General features: G+C 36.8%; 1 protein-coding gene across 4 annotated transcripts in view; it reads left to right on the top strand.

The window, feature by feature from the left end:
* The window catches only part of ALMS1 (ALMS1 centrosome and basal body associated protein), a 274,368-nt gene that overhangs the window by 181,851 nt on the left and 69,739 nt on the right, over nt 1-22,778 (top strand). For all 4 annotated transcript variants that reach the window (XM_037806566.1, XM_037806569.1, XM_037806568.1 and 1 more), the window contains 3 exons: nt 2,771-2,941; nt 10,445-10,579; nt 12,182-12,349. In XM_037806566.1, the coding sequence (XP_037662494.1) occupies nt 2,771-2,941; nt 10,445-10,579; nt 12,182-12,349 (474 nt within the window). The remainder of the gene's footprint in view (nt 1-2,770; nt 2,942-10,444; nt 10,580-12,181; nt 12,350-22,778) is intronic.

The following is a 22,778-nucleotide window of genomic DNA, read 5'->3' as shown; positions in this document are numbered from 1 at the left end:
CCCTGCAAGAAATACTAAAAGGAGTCCTTCTGGCTGAAATGAAATGGCACTAGACAGTAAAGAACACCAGTAAAGGCAACTACATAGGTAGATATAAAAGACAGTATAAATATATTTTTTGTTTGCAATTCTTTTTTTTTCCTTATCTGATTTAAACAACTATAAGGCAGTAATTATAGATCTATGTTGATGGGCCAAAAAATGTATAAAGATGTAGTTTGTAACAATACAAGCATAAAAGAGAGGGGTAATCAGAGCTATAGAGGAGCAAAGTTTTTGTATACTATTGAAATTGGTATTAATCTGAATTAGATTTTTATAAATCAAGATGTGAATGGTGATCCCCAGGACAATCACTAAGAAAATAACCATAAAATATATTGTGAATGAAGTAATAAAGGAATTAAAATGCTACACTATTAAATATCAACACAAATGGAAGCACTAATAAAGGAACACAAAACATATAAGACATGCTAAAGAATAGTAAACTGGCAGACATAAATCCTCCATTATCAGTAATTAAACTACATGAAAAGGGATTAAAATTTCCAATAAAAATGCAGAGACTAGCAGAGTAGATAAAAAGACATGATCCAACTATAACCTGCTTTATTTTATTTTCAAAGACACTAGTAGACTGAAAATAAAAGAGTAGAAAAGATATGCCATGCAAATAGTAAGCAAAGAGGAGTGAAGTGGCTGTACTAATATTAAACAAAATAGATTTTAAAGCAAAAATTGTTAGAGCCAACAAAAGAATTCTGTATGATAAAAGGGTCAATCCATCTGGAAGGTATAACAGTTATAAATATATATGTACCTAACAACAGAGCCCTAAATACATGATACAAAAACTGACAGATGTAAAGAGAGAAATGTAAAATTCAACAGTAATATTTGGAGAGTTCAGTACCTCATTTACCATAATAAATAGAACAACTAACAGAATATCAGCAAGGAAATAGAAGACTTCAACAACACCGTAAACCAACTAGACCTAACAGACATCTATAGAACACTCCACTCAACAATAGCAGAATATACATTCTTCTCAAATACATATGGAATGTTATCCATCATAGACCATATTTTAGACCATGAAAAACTTCAGTAAATCTAAAATAATATAAATCATGGCAATTACTTTCCTCCTACTATAATGGAAGAAATTAGATAAAATTCATAACAGAAGAAAATTTGGAAAATTACAAATATGTGGAAATTAAGCAACACACTCCTAAATAAGCAGTGTGCCAAACAAGAAATCACAGGGAAATTAGAAAATACTTTCAAATTTATGAAAATGAAAATGCATACCAAAATTTATGGGATGCAGCCAAAGCTGTGCTGAGAGAAATTTATTTAATTTACTTAATGAAGCTATAAATGGCTACATTTAGAAAGAACTATCTCAAATCAAGAACCTGACTATCTACCTTAATAGAGTAGGCGGCGGGGAGGAGCAACCTAAACCTAAGGCAAGCAGACGGAAGGAAATAATAAAGATTAGACCAGAAATGAATGAAATAGGGAACATAAAAACAGAAAAATTCAATGAAACCAAAACTGGCTCTTTGAAAAGATCAACAACAGATTGACAAGCCTTTTGTGCCACTTTGGATATATTATGTCCCCTGGAAACAGCCATATTGTTTAATGCAATCTTGTGGGGCATATTGATTAATCTTTTTAATTAGGGTGTGACCTCTTGATTGAATGTTTCCATGCAGATTTGATAACACCCATTCAGGGTAGGTCTTGGTTAGTTTTCTGGAGTCCTTTAAAAAGAGCTGACACAGGCTCAAACGCTTGCTGATGCTTTGAGATACTAACCCAAAGTTTGCTTGGGTTAAGGAGGCCAAAACACTCCAGATACTTAGGAGCAAACAGTGATGTTGAGAGGTGCTTGGAGACGTTTGGAGATACAAGCCCAGGGTTTGCTCCAGAGAAGCTGGGAGAGGAACTCAGATGCTTAGAAGCGCAGGAGCTGAAGAAGCTAAGAGAGATAAGCCCAGAGACATTTTGGAGAAAGTCATTTTGAAACTAGAACCCAGGAGCAAAGGATCGGCAGAAAGCAACCGTGTGCCTTCCCAGCTAACAGGTGTTCTAGACGCCATTGGCCATTCTTCAGTGAAGTTATCCTCTTGTTGGATGCTTTATGGCCTTAGTGTGGATACTTTATGGCCTTAGAACTGTAAATTTGTAGCCAGATAAACCCCCTTTGTAATAGCCATTCCATTTCTGGTATTTTGCATAACAGCAGCATTAACAAACCAGAACACCTTTAGTTAGATTGACCAGGAAAAATATGAGAAAATTTGAAGATTCTAGTAAGTCAGTATGAAAAGGGAGACATTGCTACCAACCTTACAAAAATATAAGGGGTTATAAAGGAATAAATGAACAATTGTGTGTTAAAAATTAGATAGATGAAATGGAAAAATTCCAAGAAAGACACAAATTACTGAAACTGATTCAAAAAGAAATAGACAATTTGAATTATCTATAATGAGACTGAATTAGTGAAAAACTACCACAAAGAGAAGCCTATACCCCGATGGCTTCACCCCTGAATTCTGCCAAACATTTAAAGAATTACTTACTACCAATTCTTCACAGATTCTTCCAAAAAATATGAGAGATGGGAACACTTCTTGACTCTTCTATGAGACCAGCATTACCCTGAGGAGGGTCAATTTTTAAAAAGCATTTCTTGTGCTTCATGTCAGTATTTGTGTTAATTGTTCAATTCCCCATTTCTCTCTAGGATCCAATGATGCCATCGCTCCAGACTTCCCAGCTCAGGTGCTGGGCACGAGGGATGATAACCTCTCAGACATGGTTAACATTAAACATAAAGAGGGCATCTACAGTAAGAGGGCGGTGACTAAGAGGTCCTGGTCAGTGGTGAAAAAACCCTTTCAGAAAGAAACTGCAGGTAACTGGCTTGAATTTGTGTATTTTGTGGTATTTTTTCCTGTTCATCCTAAGTGAGAATATTGTCCAGTATTTATCCTTTTTCTACTTTATTATACAAACCTGTTTCCTTGCTGTTTTTGTTGGACATATACAAGAAGGTAAAACATTTATAAAGTACTTTGAAATGTTTCAGAGATTTTTGAAAACTGAAAACTTTTATTTTCACCATGGGAAATAAAATGATGAGATGTTTTAAATGAAATAATGGCCAACCGAGTATGTTTTAGAGACTTAGTTCCATAGCAAATCTTGATTAAATTGTCTCATGAATTTATCTCTTGTCAGATGTTGGAGACTAACTTCTCATAGGCTAGATTCTGCTAGGAGATACGCAGCTCACATGATATTTTATTAAAAATTTGATTTTGCTGCCAAAATTTAAAAATAAGATTTTGGCTTCCCTTGAAAAAATTAGAGTAATTGGTTGCACTCAGCTTGCATTCCAGCATGGCAGTAATCAGCTGCAGCTGAAGTATGGCTGTCCCCTGCAAACTCAACATGCATTCTTCTATTTGTTCCTGTTCCCACAACTCTAGGCCCAGTCTGCTTCATTAATTCACCTTATCTGTCTGGTCACTCTGGGTATTTGAGTATGCAGCCTGGTCCCAGATATAGACCCCACCATTTTTAAAAGCTTTTAATCTTTAAGGATCCAGTTGCTTTTTTTTTTTCTCTACATCCCTGGCATTATACTCCTTGAGATGATACATAATAGCATGTATTAAATAAACTTTAGTAGCCACTGAAAACTCTGTATGTATAATTGTCTTTGGTACTTTGTTATATTTATACTTTTTTATTACCGTCATAACTAGTAGCCAGTTGGTGCTAGTGCTCCCATGGCAGACTTTAAATCAGAGCATGGCTCTGCATTCTGCTTTTGGCATCGTGTTAATGATTCCGTGTGAAGACATCATTGATGTTATGAAGAACATGGATGAAAGGCTTCTGTGCCTTCTTGTTGCACTGCAAGGCATTTTGAAGTCTGCTTAAATGAGGGAAAACAGGCACATCTGACATTGAGGTTGCCAAGTAGATAAAAAGGAGAAATATTTTTACAAAATATACTTCATAAATGAAATCCTCACATTAGGGAATTCCTTATGCTTGCCACTAGCTAGACATAGAAAACCTTACAATCCCACTGTGAGATACTTGAGTGGTGGGGAGGAACGTCAGAAAAATTGGCAGGGAAGAAAGTGATATACTAAAGGAACTCCACCAGAAGTCTCCACAAAGTACTCACCAGCTATAACACACCCACAGGCTTTATTTTGTAAGGATGGTGTGTTAAGTAAAGTCATGCTCTGTTACCTGAGCGCCCAACCACTGCTTCCCAGCTGCTGGTTTACTTCTACCTGCACCCTAAGGAAGAACCCTCCTCCTGGCTCAGTCCTGTCGATCACTGCACCTGGGAGAAGCCCACTCTCAGAACCCCTCACCTTATAGAAGAAGAGGAGGATAGTGAGGGGGAGGCCTACCTGGGAGAATTGAACAGTTACTAAATAAAGTGAGGCCATAAAATATGATACCAGAAATGCAAATCTTTGTGGAAGGTTTGGAATATAAAGGTGAGAATATCTCTCAGAAAGCAAAACACAGAGAAGAGGAAAAAGAGAAAAAAAGATAAGAAAATTCAAGATTGGCCCAAAAGGCTCAACATCCAAAAAGGAGTATTTTGTAAAGACAATAGAAAAGATAGAAAAGAAGGAATCAAAGGATTAATATAGAAAATAAGTCCCAGAACCGAATGGGCACTATTACAGACTTAAAAAATTCACACCAAATCACATGATTTGATGTTTCAGAACATTGAGAAGAAAAGAAAATTTTAAAGCTTCTAAAAAGAAAATGCAGATCATAGATAAAGAAATGGAAATCACACTGGCATCAAACTTTTCAAGAGTAATACATGGAGTTAGAAAAGAAGGGAGTAATGCCTTGGAATTCTGAAGGAAAGTCATTTCACCAAAACAAGTATAGTGGATTGAATTGTGTACACTAGTTTAGACATTTTCTTGGTCTTGGTCCACATTCTGGTGGGTATGGACCCATTGTAAATAAAATCTCTTTGAGATGTTACTTCAGTTAAGGTGTAACCCCATTGAAAAAGGTTTGGCTTTTTAATCTGAATTACTGGAATCCTTTATAAGCAGAGTCAAAGTTAGAAAGAGAAGCCACAGGAAGCAGCCAGAAGCTGGAGGTCACAGGAACCTGGAAAAGAAAGAAGGTGCCTCTATGTTCATTGCCATGTGGTGGGAAAGCCAAGTGTGGAGATTTGGAGCTATAAGTACCCCAGAAAAGCATGTTCTTAAACTTAATCCATTCCTGTGGGTCTGAACCCATTTTAGTGAGTAGGACCTTTTCATATGGTTACTTCAGTTAAAGTGTGTCTCATCTCAAACTGGATGGGTTTTAATCCTATTACTGGAGTCCTTTATAAGCAGAATGAAATTCAGAGAGAGGGAGAGCCACAGGAAGCAAGATGCTGAAATGGAACAGAACCCAGAAGAGAATGGAACCCAGATGACAGAGGAACCAAGGACCAAGGATCACCTGCCTCCAGCCCCGGAACACCAGTCTCTAGGAAGAAAGCATCATCTTCATTACACTTTGATTTGGACTTTCTCCTAGCCTCAAAACTGTGAGCTAATAAATTCCCTTTGTTTAAACCAACCCATTGCATAGTAGTTGCTTGAACAGCCCAGGAAAACTGAAACACCAAAGAAACCCAAAAATTGCTGGCCAACCAGAAGATACCAACCCTGGGAGGAAGCAAGCCTTCTAGCCTCTGAAACTGTTAGCCAATAAATTCCTGTTGTTAACTCAACCCATTGTGTGGTATTTGTTTTAACAGCCATGAAACCAAAATAAGGTCACTGTTAAGAAAAAAAAAAAAAAGAAGAAGAAGAAAACTTGAGATTGAGGAAATTGCAGGAGAGAAGGGAAAAGAATCCCCAGTGAGGCAATGGTGCAGAAGCTTAAAGCAAGACTGAAGCAGCAAGAAAAATGTCAGAATGATAGACTACCTACCTTATGTGTTTGACTGTATATAGAGGAGTTTTTCAATTTTATGTACAAGTTTGCAGATGGACTAGGGATTTGTGCCTAGAAACTTAGCAAATGCAAAAATAAGGCAATCATTAGTTCTTCAGGAAAAGCAGAAATTTGTACAAAAAATGTGGTTAGAGCATACTTGTTGGTTTAGCTGTGAATACTAGTTATATAACATAAGATGTAAACATGGAATAGTAATAGAGGGCTAGAACTGTTCAGAAGACAGGATGAGGGGACGTGTGTGTTGTAGTAGGGTTTTTGTAAGATATGTCATTGGTCATAGTAGGAAGTCAATAGATTTTTCTGGAACTAAAATAGATTCAACACTGTGAAGAATGTTATTTGGAAATAAGGATATCAGCAGTAGAAGAAACAGCTAAAGGAATTGAAAATGGTGACCTTTAAAAACTTGGGATCTGGAATGGGTTGAGGGAACTGCTGATTTTTGTTGTAAGCCTCATAAAACTGACTTTCAAAACCATATACATAATGTTACTTTGATTAAATTGCAATTATATTGTCCCCCCCCAAAAAAAAATAAATGAAGAGATGGAAAAAGATACATTTGGCAAAATATTAACCAAACGAAAAGCTGCAAGACAAATTAATATCAGACAAAATAGAATTCCAGGCAAAAAAAACATGAATAGATATAACAGTTCATCTTACCATAACAAAAGGATTCATGCATCAGTAAGATAATGGTCACAGAAGGGTGATCCCGGAAGAATGGGCAAAAGACTTGGACAGAGGTTATATTCATGTCCTCAAACTTACATGCCAAAAAATGGTAGGATTGTTGAGATAAATTCAACAATTAATATCTATCAGAAATTGAGAGGATCAGGAAATAAAAATTATTAATAAATTAGAAAAGCTAGAGAGGATTTCAACAACAGAATTAACAAGTTTGACTTTATTAGATATATAGAGAACTTTGCATTTTTTTAAAGAACACGTGGAAGGAACACTTAGAAAAATTGATGAAATTGTTGGTCAAAGACAAAGTCTCCACAGATTTTAAAGAACTGATGTCCAGGCAGGTCAGCTTCTCTGACCACAGTATAGCTAAACCTAGAACTCAACAATAAAAATATAGAATAACAAAACAAAAACCCATGTATATATTTGAAAATTCAAAAATGTAGTTCTAAGTAACACAAAAGTTAAAGAGAAATCATTAGGGGAAATTGCATTACATCTAGAGCTGAATAAAGAAAAATCTGATAATAAAACTTATGGAAGATAGCTAAGGTGATATTTAGAGATAAAATTATACCCTTATATACAGATACTAAAAAAAAAAAAAGATCCAGTCAAAATTCCAGCAGGTAGAAGTAAATACCTGAAACTATCAAACTCCAGCCCAGTAGTCTGGACTCTTGAAGACGACTGTATAACAATGTAGATTACAAGGGGTGACAGTGTGATTGTGAAAACCCTGTGGATCACACTCCCTTTATCTAGTATATGGATGGTTGAGTAGAAAAATGGGGACAAAAACAAATGAAAAATACGGTGGGATGGGGGGGTGATTTGGGTGTTCTTTTTTACTTTTATTTTTTGTTTTTATTCTGATTCATTCTGATGTAAGGAAAATGTTCAGAAATAGATTGTGGTGATGAATGCACAACTATATGATGATACTGTGAACAGTTGATTATACACCATGGATGATGGTATGGTATGTGAAAGTATCTCAATAAAACTAAATTAAAAAAAAATTCTAGCAGGATTTTTCCCTAGAAGTTAGCATGCTTATTCTAAAATTTATAAGGAAATGCAGAATGCCAAAGAATAGCCAAGGCAGTTTTGAAAAGATGAAAAATCTAGAGGATTTACACTACCAGGTATCAAAGCTTATTATGAGGCTACAGTTTTTAAGAAATTGTAATTTTGGCATAAGGATAAACCAGCTGACCATAGAAGAGAATAGAGTCCAGTAAAAGATTCACGTATGTGGACACCTGATTTATGATAAAGGTACCACTGCAATACAGTGGAAAAAGGATAGTCTTTTCAATAAAATGATGTTGGGTCAGTTGGGTATTCACATTGGAAAAAAAAAAGAAGAATTTTGATTCCCTACATCATACTATACACAAAAGTCAATTCCAAATGAATTATAAATCTAACTATAAAAGGCAAAGAGATAGATAGATAGATAGCTTTTCTACAAGGAAATAGAAGAGTATGTTTTTATAATCTTGGGATAAAAAACAATACATTAAACAAGACATGCTCCCCCCCCCCAAAAAAAGGAAATCAGTAACCATAAAGGAAAATATTAATAAATTGGCGCATACAATTAAGAAATTCTACTCATTAAACACACCAAATAAGAGATAAAAGGCAAGCCAAAGAGTGAGGAAGATATTTGTAATACAAAAAACCCACAAAAGACTATCTAGATAAATATAGATTATAAAGATCCTACAAATCAATATGACAAAGGTAGTTAACGCAATAGAAAAATGGGCAAAAAACTTAGATATTTTGCAAAAGAGACTATCCAGTAGACAGTAAACATATCTGTGATGATTAGGTTCATGTGTCAACTTGGCCAGGTGATGGTGCCCAGTTGTCTGGTCAAGCAAGCACTGGCCTAACCATTACTGCAGGGACATTTCGTGGCTGGTTAATAAACCAGAAGGCTGGTTTATTGAATCATCAGTCAATTGGCTGCACTTGTAGCTGATTACATCTATGATCAACTAAACAGGGTCTTGTGCAATGGTAGAATCCAATCAGCTGAAGACTTTTAAGGGAGAAGAGAGAACTTGAATTCCCCCTTCAGCCAGCCAGCCTGTCCTGGGGAGTTTGTTGAAGACCTTCATTGGAGTTGCCAGCTCATGGCCTGCTCTATGGAATTTAGACTTGTGCATCCTGCCCTACAGAATTTGGACTCATGCAGCACCACAGCTGCATGAGACATTCTTATAAAATCTGATATTTACAGATTATCTCCTGTTGGTTCTGTTTCCCTAGAGAACCCTGACTAATATAATATCCAAAATATTTAACTGCAGTAACCAACTGGAAATTGCAAAATTAATGCCACAATAAGGAACTTCTTACACCCACTAGAATGGCTAAAATGAAAAAGAAAATACCAAGTGTTGTTGAGAATGTAGAGTAAGTGGAACTCATTCACTACTGGTGGCAGTGTAAATTGAAACGATGATTTTGGAAAGCATTTTGGCATAATCTGAAGTTGCACAAAAGTATAATCTGTGACTCAACGGTTCTGCTTCTGTGTACTCAACAAAAATGGATGCACAAACACACCAAGAGACACACATATATCACAGCACTATTTGTAATAGCTCCAATCTGGAAACTACCCAGATGCCCAGTTTTTTATCTAGTAGAATGGATAAATTGTGGCATATTCACATTCACTGTTTAATATTAGTCAGCAGATAAGAATGAGTGAAGGACAACTATATACAACAATGCCAGATGAATCTTGCAAACATCATGTGAGAGAAAAAAGCAAGACGCAAAAGAGTATATACTATACAATTCCATTCATGTAACGTTCAAAAATATTCAAAACTAATTTGCTGTATCAAAAATCAGATATTCTCAGTCTAGGGGAAATTGGAAGGAAGAAAGAGGGCAGCATCTAGGACTGTAGCCAGTTTTTATTTCTTGATGTGGGTGAGGTTACACACATATTCATTTTTTGATAATTCCCTGAGCTCTTTGTTTATATATTTTTCTGTATGTCTGTTATACTACACATTGAAAAAAGATTTTTAAAAAGATACCTTTTATAAGACAACAAACAGTAAGGTACTTAGAAATGAATCTAACAAAAGTTACACTTTTATAGAGAAAAGCTATTATAGAGAAAATTATAAAACTTCATTAAAATATATTAAAGACCTAAATAATTGGAGTTATATAATATTAATAATAAAATAAATATGTGATTTCTTACCAAAATAATCTCCAAATGGAAAGCATTGCTACTCTAAATTCCAGTAGGATTTTTTTAATGAGAACGCTATTGATAGAATCTAAATGATGCAGGTACTTTTCTGGAATTATATGAAATACCAAAATTGACTCCCAACAATGGTAAAAAAAAAATTTTGAATAGACGGAAGAACTTGAAAGGGTTGTTCACATCTACTTTGAGAAAAGATACCTTATCTGGACTTGTTAAAAGTGTTGACTCAAACCATCAAATAACAGGTTTTATTTACACTTGCTGTACACATGAAAATATGAAAAGCTTTCCAATTCATAATTTTAAGCCTACCACAACTATCACAGCTTTTACATAGTGATGGGGCCTAAGAGGTGCTTTTTTCCTAATATATAAATTGTTTGGTTTTACTTCTCAATTGTGTTATTTTTTTCTTCTCTTTGTGATCAATTGATGTCATTATTACAGATGCCACAGTTCAGGTGGCCATAACTGGAAATGAGAACGTTTCAGGGGCAAAACAGATGGAGGATATCTACAATAAGAGGGCAGTGACTAAGGTTGGCCAACTTGGAGAAGAATCCTTGCAGAAAGACACTGCAGGTAGCTGAACTGGCTTGTCTCCATCTTATTTTCTTCTGGTCTTCTGAAATGAGACTTCTCCTTTAGAGTATAAACAGAAATGTTTTCTCTGTTCTCTTCTTGCTGTCTTTAACACTCCTCATTCTTGCTATATTTGGTATAGACTGGCAGTTAAAATTGGTATTTTTTAAGTTCTTTGAGATATTTCTGGAGGACTGTGTCAGTAAAGTACACAAATGAATCTCACTGCCAAATATTTACACAAAGGACTTTTTAACCTCTGCTGATAAAAAATTCAATGCTGTGAGATGCTGAGTCTCCAATATCATTGTTTCTCTGTTCTTTTGGAATTCAGCTATCCAATTATTTTACTTCAGTGGGACTCTACTTAAAAATGCCTATGATACTGTGTTTCAGTTAGGAGTAGTCTTGTCTCTTAGAGATGAGAACAAAATAGCACTGGTTTAAAGAAGACAGAGAATTATTTCTCTTCCCTTAAAAGTCCAGAGTAGACTTCCAGACTTGACATGTTTTACCAGAGTATTAGGGGACAAAACTTTCTCTCCCATTGCTCCATTCTGTTTGGCCTCCTTTCTCAAGCTACAGTCATCATGCTGGCCAGAAGGAAGGGAAGGGAAAAAAGCTTATTCTTTTCTTGAAGGATACTTCTCAGAAGTTGCACATACTATTCCTCTTACGTCCTGTTGGCCAGAATTTAGTCATGTAGTCATACTAAGCTAGGTTGCCAGGATGACTGGGAAACATAGTCTTTATCCTGATAACCGTATGTCCAGCTAAAGAGAGGATTCTATTTTAGAGGAAAAGGAGACTGGATATTAGGGGATAGCTGGTAGTCTTTAACTGGAAACTGGAAACATAGTTTAGAGGATAATTAGCCACTTTTCTTTTTGTATTTATTGCTTTTTTATATTATTATGTTGTACTCTGGACAACACTTCAAAAATTTACCTCCTTTTTGCTGTTGCTAAATGAATGTTCCAGACACAGTTATCATTATGTTAGTCTCTTAATCAAAAGCTTTCATTAATTATCATTGGCCTTAACAAGAAAATCTGAACTTTTTAGTATAGTCTTCCAGAAAAGTAGAGTTAGCTCCCAAACAGCCTTTCAAATGCTATTTCCCACCTCTTTTCCTTATAAAACCTATAATAAACCATGTACTTACTCTATTTCTTAGATGTGCAGTTACTTTCCTTGACTCCATTCTTCTGTTATCTTTGCCTGAAATGCCTTTCTCTTTCCATCTCAGTGTAATCTCATTTCAGATATTTTTTAAGGCCCAAATCAATAGCTGCTTTTTCCAGAGCTTTTCCGTAATCCTCCTCACTGGAAGTAGTTTCCCCTCCTTTGAGTGCTTATACCTCTTTATCTGTTTCTCTCTTATGGTGTGACTCTTTTACTTTGTATTACTTCTGTTTATGTACATGTTCTTGGCCACAATTTAGCAAACAGTTATCTAAACATATTTATAATTGATCTTTTTATTTTTTTCTTCAACACCAGTAATACCTTTCACATAGCAGATGCTTTAAAGGTGTTTTTAAATTTTTTTTTTGTCAATTTCCTGCCTGCCTACTGTGGGTTTTTTTCCCCTCTCTATAGGTTACAGTGCTGCTGCTGCTGAAGAGCTCTCAGCTCAAGTACAAGACACAGAGATTGAAAACCTACCAGCCACTAAAGCCATTAAAGAGAAAGAGATCTATAGTAAGAAGATAGTTCCTAAGCTAGCCTGGCCAGAAAAAAATGAACCTTTGCTGATAGATACTGCAGGTAATGGGATTGGTGTGTGTGTGTGTGTGTGTGTATGTGTTTTGTTTCCATTTGATTCTGATAAAAACATGGCTGAACAATTTAAACAAAATATTTGTCTTTCAGTTTTATCTTTTTTTTTCTTTCCTTTCTTTCTCTCCTTTCTAATTCACATCACTTCAGTGCTACTTTGTCTGTGTGGATGTATTTATTGATTTGTGAAATAACTGTTACTTCTGGAAAAAGATACTGTCTCATAGAAACAGGATTACAAATAAATACCTAAGGCTGAAAGTATCAGAAATGAAGTTTCATGTCTTATACTAAAATGGGAAAACCTGAAACCTAGAAGCAGTCCAGAAGACTGTGACAAAGATAAGACAGTGATAACCTCAATACAAGGCTTTTTAAAAATTATGATAAGAAAATGCCAGAACAAATCAATTTACGTTTGTCTACAGCCCCCTTTTTCTGATATCAAAGAAAAACACTTGGAACATAAGCTATTAATACCTAGCTGTCAAGCTTTACCTCTGAGGGGAAGATAGAACAATACCAAAATTAGGAAAGAAGTTAAAGAAGTAATCTACCTTTATTGTATTTTGAAAATAGTCCAACTGCAGCTTGTCACAACAACAATGTATAAGATGAAAAATGAGTTGGTGGGGAAAGAGGTGAACATAGCTTGTAAAAGAAAGATGGAAATATAATTTATAAAAGCATACTCTAGATGGCAAGAAGAAAATTTTTCCTGAGTGTTTTACACCTGATTAATTGTAAAGACATGAAATAAGAGTTAAGATAACAATGAGAAGAAAAGGGAGATTTAAGAAATAGGAGAACACATTGAAGGGGGGGAAATGTACCACTTAAGAGAAAAAAAGAGATTAAAGCAATTAGAAAAAATAATGGAATTTGAGGATTAACAGTAAAAATCCATCACAATCATATGTGTTGATGTATGTAAGGAAGATAACAGAAAAAGAATAAAAAATATAAGGCAGAGCTGAACCTGCAGTTTAAAAGGACATGCCAAGTCCTCGGAAAAATTTGTAATGATCAATACTGAAACATGTTGGTGATAGTACTGAACTTAAAAGAAAAAGAACAAATTTTGCAAGGCATCCATGCACAAAGGAAAAAAAAATCAGGAAAGGTAGAGGAAAGAGGTTAAAGGAAGTGCAAGTCAGTTAATTTCATCTTTAAAGTTGACGAATCAAGATGTGTAGAGTTTGTAAAATTATAGAAGTTACCTCTGAAAGAGTTAAAAACAAACCATAAAACATTCACAATACCCAGGAAAAGGTTAAGGGCAGAGAGTAGAGAGTGGATAAAAGAAAACAGGAAGGAACTGTAAATTTGTAACAAAAGAAAAAATACCATAAAATGAGAGAATGGAGAACATGTAAGACTACATATGTATAGCCACATATGGGATAAATTTACCTATGAAAAAAGCTTACCAGATTGGATCAGAAAAACTCAGTTCTGTGCTATGCAGCAGACATCAAAAGTAAAATGACTAAGAAAGGCTGAAAGTAAAAGGTAAGATAGAGTAATATCAAAAAGAAAGTTTGGGGGCAGGATGTTAATGGAGGTGGAATTAAATCCAAGACTGGAAGTGTTACAGGAGTTCATAATTTAAATACTGATTTGCAATCCACAATGAGGATATAACTCATGAATCTTTAAAAAGGCATCAAGTAACTTAGCATAAAAATTACATAAAACAAAAACTGGGGAGCACCATCAATAAGGAAGTCTGTGTTGACTTAAAAAAGAATAACAATATGGACTAATAGGAAAACAGCTCCTAAGATAAACAAAAGGTGCATAACTCTGCTTAAGGCAGGAAGAGAAGTAGAAATTGGCTTGAGGGGGGTAAAAGCAAAACCAACTATAATAGAAAACCCTGCAAGAACTTTCAAGGAGAAATAGGAAAATGCAGAATAATAGTAGGAAGCTTGAACCTTAGCTCATGACACATCATATAGATCAGCTTTTTTAAAAAGAAGTTAAAAATATCTGGGGTTAATAACGTTCAGGTTTGCTAATGCTGCCGTTATGCAAGATACCAGAAGTGGATTGGCTTTTATCAAGGGTGTTTATTTGGTTACAAATTCACAGTATGAAGGCCATAAAAATGTCCAAATTAAGGCAGCAATATGAATATACCTTCACCGAAGGAAGGCCAGTGGCATCCGGAAAATGTCTGTTAGCTGGGAAGACACATGGCTGGCATCTGCTGATCCTGGGTTGTGTTCCAGCTCTTCTCTGGAGCAGTCACTGGGCTAGCATCCCCAAAGTGTCAGCAAAAGTCTACTTTCAGTGGCCATCTCCAAAATATCTCTCTGAGCTTCTCTGAGGTCCTTCTGTTTGTGAGCTCTTTATAGGACTCCAGTTATCAAATCAAGACCCACCCTGAATGGGCAGGGTTCATATCTCCACGGAAATAATTTAATCAAATGGTTCACCCACATTTGATTGAGTCACATCTCCACGAAAACAGTTAGTCAAAGGATTCCAACCTAATCAACACTAATATGTCTGCCCCCACAAGATTACATTAAAGAACATGGCATTTTGAAGAATATAATACATCCAAACCAGCACATTCTACCCCCTGGACCCCAAAATGACATTATCTTTCCATATGCAAAATACATTCATCCTATCACAATATCACAAAAATCATTTCAGTAACAGTAGGTAAGTACAAGATACCATCAAAATCAGTCACATGTGTGGTCTTGTCTTAAAGCTGAATTTCATTCTGGCTGTGGACCTGTGAAACTCAGAACAAGTTATCTGTTTCCAATATACAAAGGAGGGACAATTGTAGGATAAGCATTCCTACTGCCATAGGGAGAAACTGAAAGGAAAACAGGATTCAAGGGACCAAAACAATTCCTAAAACATGCAGGGCAAACTTCATTAGATTTCAAAATCTGAGAGTCATTTCTAGAATGATGTTGTATCCTTTAGGCTTGAGAGAGCAGCTGTGCCACCTTGGAAAGCAAGGGCCTTTGTGGCAGCCCTTTTCTCTCCAAACGCTGGGGTGAGTGCTCCAACATATTCACACACTGGGGAGATCACCACCTCAGACCCACCCTCCTCAAAAATTGGGGTGGCACCTGGACTGTCTTCCATCTCCCGGCACACGCTCAACCCCTTCAGAACAGTGGGGTTGTGGCCAGGCTCTCCCCAATCCCTGGGGAATGTGCTCCACCCTCTCTGAGGCCTGGGGTGGCAGCATTCTTCCTGAGCATTGAGGCGGAAGGCCTGCCCTCTGCCTCCGTGGCAAACTTACCCTTTCCACGTGCATGGGCCACTCCTCTCTCTCTGCTCAAGACCTCTTGTCTCTAAGTCTCAATCTCTATGGCTCTGTCTTTGAAGAAGTATTTCCTTCAGTTTGTCCCTTCTCTGTTCCCTCCAGTCCAGACCAGTAGTGGTTCTGTTTATACAGATCTTGCAGAAATTCTGTAGGCTTGGCATGCAGTTCACAGGGGTGAAAGCCATCAGACAATAGGACTTTCCACAAATCCCTTCTGGATAAAACTATTTCCAATCCTAATCCTGGCTTGTACTGAAATGGCGGTTGGGTTCCCTGTTTGGTTAAATCCTCACGTGGGGTTGTACTTTCTGGGGTCTCACTTTTGGAAGCCCAGAATTTTCTAAACTATCAGTTTCTGGTTTCTTTGAACCCAAGGGTTCATTTTTCAGCTTATCCTTCTCCGCTTAAATTTTACTATAAGCTGCAAGGAGAAGCCAGGCTGCATCCTCTACCCGTGGTCTGGAGATCTCCTCAGCTAAGTATTCCAGGTTGTTGCTTTCAAATTCTGTCCTCCATCCAACACCAGGGCACAATTTTGCCAAATTCTCTGCCACTTTTAAACAAGGGTCATCTTCCTTCCAGTTTTCAATGACACATTCAACATTTCTGTTCAACGCCTCATTAGAATTATCTTTATTTTTTTTTTTAATCTTCATTTTATTGAGATATATTCACATACCACGCAGTCATACAAAACAAATCGTACTTTCGATTGTTTACAGTACCATTACATAGTGGTACATTCATCACCCAAATCAATCCCTGCCACCTTCATTAGCACACACACAAAAATAACAAGAGTAATAATTAGAGTGAAAAAGAGCAATTGAAGTAAAAAAGAACACTGGGTACCTTTGTCTGTTTGTTTCCTTCCCCTATTTTTCTACTCATCCATCCATAAACTAGACAAAGTGGAGTGTGGTCCTTATGGCTTTCCCAATCCCATTGTCACCCCTCATGAGCTACATTTTTATACAACTGTCTTCGAGATTCATGGGTTCTGGGTTGTAGTTTGATAGTTTCAGGTATCCACCACCAGCTACCCCAATTCTTTAGAACCTAAAAAGGGTTGTCTAAAGTGTGCATAAGAGTGCCCACCAGACTGACCTCTCGGCTCCTTTTGGAATCTCTCTGCCACTGAAGCTTATTTCCTTTCCTTTCACATCCCCCTTTTGGTCAAGAAGATGTTCTCCGTCCCACGATGCCAGGTCTACATTCCTCCCCGGGAGTCGTATTCCACGTTCCCAGGGAGATTCACTCCCCTGGGTGTCTGATCCCACGTAGGGGGGAGGGCAGTGATTTCACCTTTCAAGTTGGCTTAGCTAGAGAGACAGGGCCACATCTGAGCAACAAAGAGGCATTCGGGAGGAGGCTCTTAGGCACAACCATAGGGAGGCCTAGCCTCTCCTTTGCAGCAACCGTCTTCCCAAGGGTAAAACCTGTGGTAGAGGGCTCAACCCATCAAACCACCAGTCCCCTATGTCTGTGGTCATGTTAGCAACCATGGAGGTGGGGTAGGCGAATACCCCTGCATTCTCCACAGGCTCCGCAAGGGGGCACTACATCTTTTTTTTTTCCTTGTTTTTCTTTTTTACTTTTTTCTTTTTTTTTTAACTTTCCCTTCTTTTTTAAATCAACTGTATGAAAAAAAAGTTAAAAAGAAAACAAACATACAATAAAAGAACATTTCAAAGAGACCATAACAAGGGAGTAAGAAAAAGACAACTAACCTAAGATAACTGCTTAACTTCCAACATGTTCCTACTTTACCCCAAGAAAGTTACCTAATATAGCAACATTTCTGTGAACTTGCTCCTACTATATCCATCAGAAATTAACAGACCATAGTCATTCCTGGGCATCCCCAGAACGTTAAATAGCTTATCTGTTCTTCTTGGATTATTGTTCCCCCTTCCTTAATTGCTCTCTATTGCTAGTTCCCCTACATTCTACATTATAAACCATTTGTTTTACATTTTTCAAAGTTCACATTAGTGGTAGCATATAATATTTCTCTTTTTGTGCCTGGCTTATTTCACTCAGCATTATGTCTTCAAGGTTCATCCATGTTGTCATATGTTTCACGAGATCGTTCCTTCTTACTGCCGCGTAGTATTCCATTGTGTGTATATACCACATTTTATTTATCCACTCATCTGTTGAAAGACATTTGGGTTGTTTCCATCTCTTGGCAATTGTGAATAATGCTGCTATGAACATTGGCGTGCAGATATCTGTTCGTGTCACTGCTTTCCGATCTTCCGGGTATATACCGAGAAGTGCAATCGCTGGATCGAATGGTAACTCTATATCTAGTTTTCTAAGGAACTGCCAGACTGACTTCCAGTCCCACCAACAGTGAATAAGAGTTCCAGTTTCTCCACATCCTCTCCAGCATTTGTAGTTTCCTGTTTGTTTAATGGCAGCCATTCTAACCGGTGTTAGATGGTATCTCATTGTGGTCTTAATTTGCATCTCTCTAATAGCTAGTGAAGCTGAACATTTTTTCATGAGTTTCTTGGCCATTTGTATTTCCTCTTCAGAGTACTGTCTTTTCATATCTTTTGCCCATTTTATCATTGGGCCGTCTACTATTGTCATTGAGTTGTAGGATTTCTTTATATATGCAAGATATCAGTCTTTTGTCAGATACATGGTTTCCAAAACTTTTTTCCCATTGAGTTGGCTGCCTCTTTACCTTTTTGAGAAATTCCTTTGAGGTGCAGAAACTTCTAAGCTTGAGGAGTTCCCATTTATCTATTTTCTCTTTTGTTGCTTGTGCTTTGGGTGTAAAGTCTAGGAAGTGGCCGCCTAATACAAGGTCTTGAAGATGTTTTCCTACATTATCTTCTAGGAGTTTTATGGTACTTTCTTTTATGTTGAGATCTTTGGTCCATTTAGAGTTAATTTTTGTGTAGGGGGTGAGGTAGGGGTCCTCTTTCATTCTTTTGGATATGGATATCCAACTCTCCCAGCCCCATTTGTTGAAAAGACCATTATGACTCAGTTCAGTGACTTTGGGGGCCTTATCAAAGATCAGTCGGCCATAGATCTGAGGGTCTATCTCCGAATTCTCAGTTCGATTCCATTGATCTATATGTCTATCTTTGTGCCAGTACCATGCTGTTTTGGCAACTGTGGCTTTATAATAAGCTTCAAAGTCAGGGAGTGTAAGTCCTCCCACTTCGTTTTTCTTTTTTAGAGTGTCTTTAGCAATTCGAGGCATCTTCTCTTTCCAAATAAATTTGATAACTAGCTTTTCCAAGTCTGCAAAGTAGGTTGTTGGAATTTTGATTGGGATTGCATTGAATCTGTAGATGAGTTTGGGTAGAATTGACATCTTAATGACATTTAGCCTTCCTATCCATGAACATGGAATATTTTTCCATCTTTTAAGGTACCCTTCTATTTCTTTTAGTAGAGTTATGTAGTTTTCTTTGTATAGGTCTTTTACATCTTTGGTTAAGTTTATTCCTAGGTACTTGATTTTTTTAGTTGCTATTGAAAATGGTATCTTTTTCTTGAGTGTCTCTTCAGTTTGTTCATTTCTAGCATATAGAAACATTACTGACTTATGTGCATTAACCTTGTATCCCGCTACTTTGCTAAATTTGTTTATTAGCTCTAGTAGCTGTATCGTCGATTTCTCAGAGTTTTCTAGATATAAGATCATATCATCTGCAAACAATGACAGTTTTACTTCTTCTTTTCCAATTTGGATGCCTTTTATTTCTTTGTCTTGCCGGATTGCCCTGGCTAGCACTTCCAGCACAATGTTGAATAACAGTGGTGACAGCGGGCATCCTTGTCTTGTTCCTGATCTTAGAGGGAAGGCTTTCAGTCTCTCACCATTGAGTAGTATGCTGGCTGTGGGTTTTTCATGTATGCTCTTTATCATGTTGAGGAAGTTTCCTTCAATTCCTACCTTTTGAAGTGTTTTTATCAAAAAGGGATGTTGGATTTTGTCAAATGCTTTTTCAGCATCTATTGCGATGATCAATTGATTTTTCCCTTTTGACTTGTTAATGTGTTGTAATACATTGATTGATTTTGTTATGTTGAACCATCCTTGCATGCCTGGAATAAACCCCACTTGGTCATGGTGTATGATTTTTTTAATGTGTCTTTGGATTCGATTTGCAAGTATTTTGTTGAGGATTTTTGCATCTATATTCATTAGGGAGATTGGCCGGTAGTTTTCCTTTTTTGTAGCATCTTTGCCTGGTTTTGGTGTTAGATTGATGTTAGCTTCATAAAATGAGTTAGGTAGTGTTCCATTTTCTTCGATGTTTTGAAAGAGTTTGAGTAAGATTGGTGTCAGTTCTTTCTGGAAAGTTTGGTAGAATTCCCCTGTGAAGCCATCTGGCCCTGGGCATTTATTTGTGGGAAGATTTTTGATGACTGATTGGATCTCTTTGCTTGTGATGGGTTGGTTGAGGTCTTCTATTTCTTCTCTGGTCAGTCTAGGTTGTTCATATGTTTCCAGGAAATTGTCCATTTCCTCTACATTATCCAGTTTGTTGCCATACAGTTGTTCATAGTATCCTCTTATAATTTTTTTAATTTCTTCAGAATCTGCAGTTATGTCACCTTTTTCATTCATTATTTTGTTTATATGGGTCTTCTCTCTTTTTGATTTTGTCAGTCTAGCTAGGGGCTTGTCAATCTTGTTGATCTTCTCAAAGAACCAACTTTTGGTGATATTTATCCTCTCTATTGTTTTTTGTTCTCTATGTCATTTATTTCTGCTTTAATCCTTGTGATTTCTTTTCTTCTACTTGGTTTAGGATTGGTTTGCTGTTCATTTTCTAGCTTCTTCAGTTGATCCATTAGTTCTTTGATTTTGGCTCTTTCTTCCTTTTTAATATATGCGTTTAGTGCTATAAATTTCCCCCTCAGCACTGCTTTTGCTGCATCCCATAGGTTTTGGTATGTTGTGTTCTCATTTTCATTCGTCTCTATTTATTTAGCAATTTCTCTTGCTATTTCTTCTTTAACCCACTGATTGTTTAGTAGTGTGTTGTTTAACCTCCAGGTATTTGTGAATTTTCTAAGTCTCTGATGGTTATTGACTTCTAATTGTATTCCATTGTGGTTAGAGAATGTGCTTTGAATAATTTCAATCTTTTTAAATTTATTGAGGCTTGTTTTATGTCCCAGCATATGATCTATTCTGGAGAAAGTTCCATGAGCACTAGAAAAGTATGTGTATCCTGATGATTTGGGATGTAATGTCCTGTATATGTCTGTTAAATCTAATTCATTTATCAGATTGTTTAGGTTTTCAGTTTCCTTATTGGTCTTCTGTCCGGTTGATCTATCTATAGGAGAGAGTGATGTGTTGAAGTCTCCCACAATTATTGTGGAAACATCAATTGCTTCCTTTAGTTTTGCCAGTGTTTCTCTCATGTATTTTGTGGCACCTTGATTGGGTGCATAGACATTTACGATTGTTATTTCTTCTTGTTGAATTGCCCCTTTTATTAGTATGTAGTGGCCTTCTTTGTCTCTCAAAACATCCCTGCATTTAAAGTCTATTTTATCTGAGATTAATATTGCTACACCTGCTTTCTTTTGGCTGTAGCTTGCATGAAATGTTTTTTTCCATCCTTTCACTTTCAGTTTCTTTGTGTCCCTGTGTCTAAGATGAGTCTCTTGTATGCAACATATTGATGGTTCATTTTCTTTGATCCATTCTGCGAATCTATATCTTTTAATTGGAGAGTTTAATCCATTTACATTCAACGTTATAACCATGAAGGCATTTCTTGAATCAGCCATCTTATCCTTTGGTTTATGTTTGTCATATTTTTCCCCTCTGTCTATTAATATCCTTTATTGTACCCATACCGAATCTCTTTAGTACTGAACCTTTCTCCAAGTCTCTCTGTCCTTTCTTTGTTTCTCTGTCTGTAGGGCTCCATTTAGTATCTCCAGTAGGGCAGGTCTCTTGTTAGCAAATTCTCTCAGCATTTGTTTGTCTGTGAAAAATTTAAGCTCTCCCTCAAATTTGAAGGAGAGCTTTGCTGGATAAAGTATTCTTGGCTGGAAATTTTTCTCACTCAGAATTTTAAATATATCGTGCCACTGCCTTCTCGCCTCCATGGTGGCTGCTGAGTAGTCACTACTTAGTCTTATGCTGTTTCCTTTGTATGTGGTGAATTGCTTTTCTCTTGCTGCTTTCAGAACTTGCTCCTTCTCTTCTGTGTTTGACAGTGTAATCAGTATATGTCTCGGAGTGGGTTTATTTGGATTTATTCTATTTGGAGTTCGCTGAGCATTTATGATTTGTGTATTTATGTTGTTTAGAAGATTTGGGAAGTTTTCCCGAACAATTTCTGTGAATACTCTTCCTAGACCTTTACCCTTTTCTTCCCCTTCTGGGACACCAATGAGTCTTATATTTGGACGTTTCGTATTATCTTTCATATCCCTGAGGTCCATTTCGATTTTTTCAATTTTTTTCCCCTTTGTTTCTTTTATGCTTTCATTTTCCATTCTGTCATCTTCGAGGCCACTGATTCGTTGTTCAACTTCCTCTAGTCTTGTACTATGAGTGTCCAGAATCTTTTTAATTTGGTCAACAGTTTCTTTAATTTCCATAAGATCATCCACTTTTTATTTAGTCTTGCAATGTCGTCTTTATGCTCTTCTAGAGTCTTCTTGATTTCCTTTGTCTCCCGTACTATGGTCTCATTGTTCATCTTTAGTTCTTTGAGTAGCTGCTCTAGGTGCTGTGTCTCTTCTGGTCTTTTGATTTGGGTGCTTGGGCTTGGGTTATCCATATCGTCTGGTTTTTTCATATGCTTTATAATTTTCTGTTGTTTTTGGCCTCGTGGCATTTGCTTAACTTGATAGGGTTCTTTTAGGATTTGTAGACCAATTGAAGTCCTTATCTCTAATTTATCAGATCTACAGCTTCGTGGAGTACACTTTCTCTAACTAACCAGCAGGTGGCGTCCACAAGCCACCTGTTGTCCACAAGCCAGTTCTCCCCTGCTTAGCCTTTTTGGTGAGTGGGGGAGTGAGTCTTGTGGGGTCCAATTGGTGTACCAAGCTTGCGTGTGTAGTTGGTGTTGCCTGCCCTGTATATGGGGCGTGTTTCTGGGCGGTCGG

The sequence above is a fragment of the Choloepus didactylus genome, chromosome 17, assembly GCF_015220235.1.
Source record: "Choloepus didactylus isolate mChoDid1 chromosome 17, mChoDid1.pri, whole genome shotgun sequence".
Classification (NCBI taxonomy): domain Eukaryota; kingdom Metazoa; phylum Chordata; class Mammalia; order Pilosa; family Megalonychidae; genus Choloepus; species Choloepus didactylus.
The sequence above is the reverse complement of the archived record's forward strand: the minus strand, read 5'-3'. Positions and strand labels throughout refer to the sequence as shown.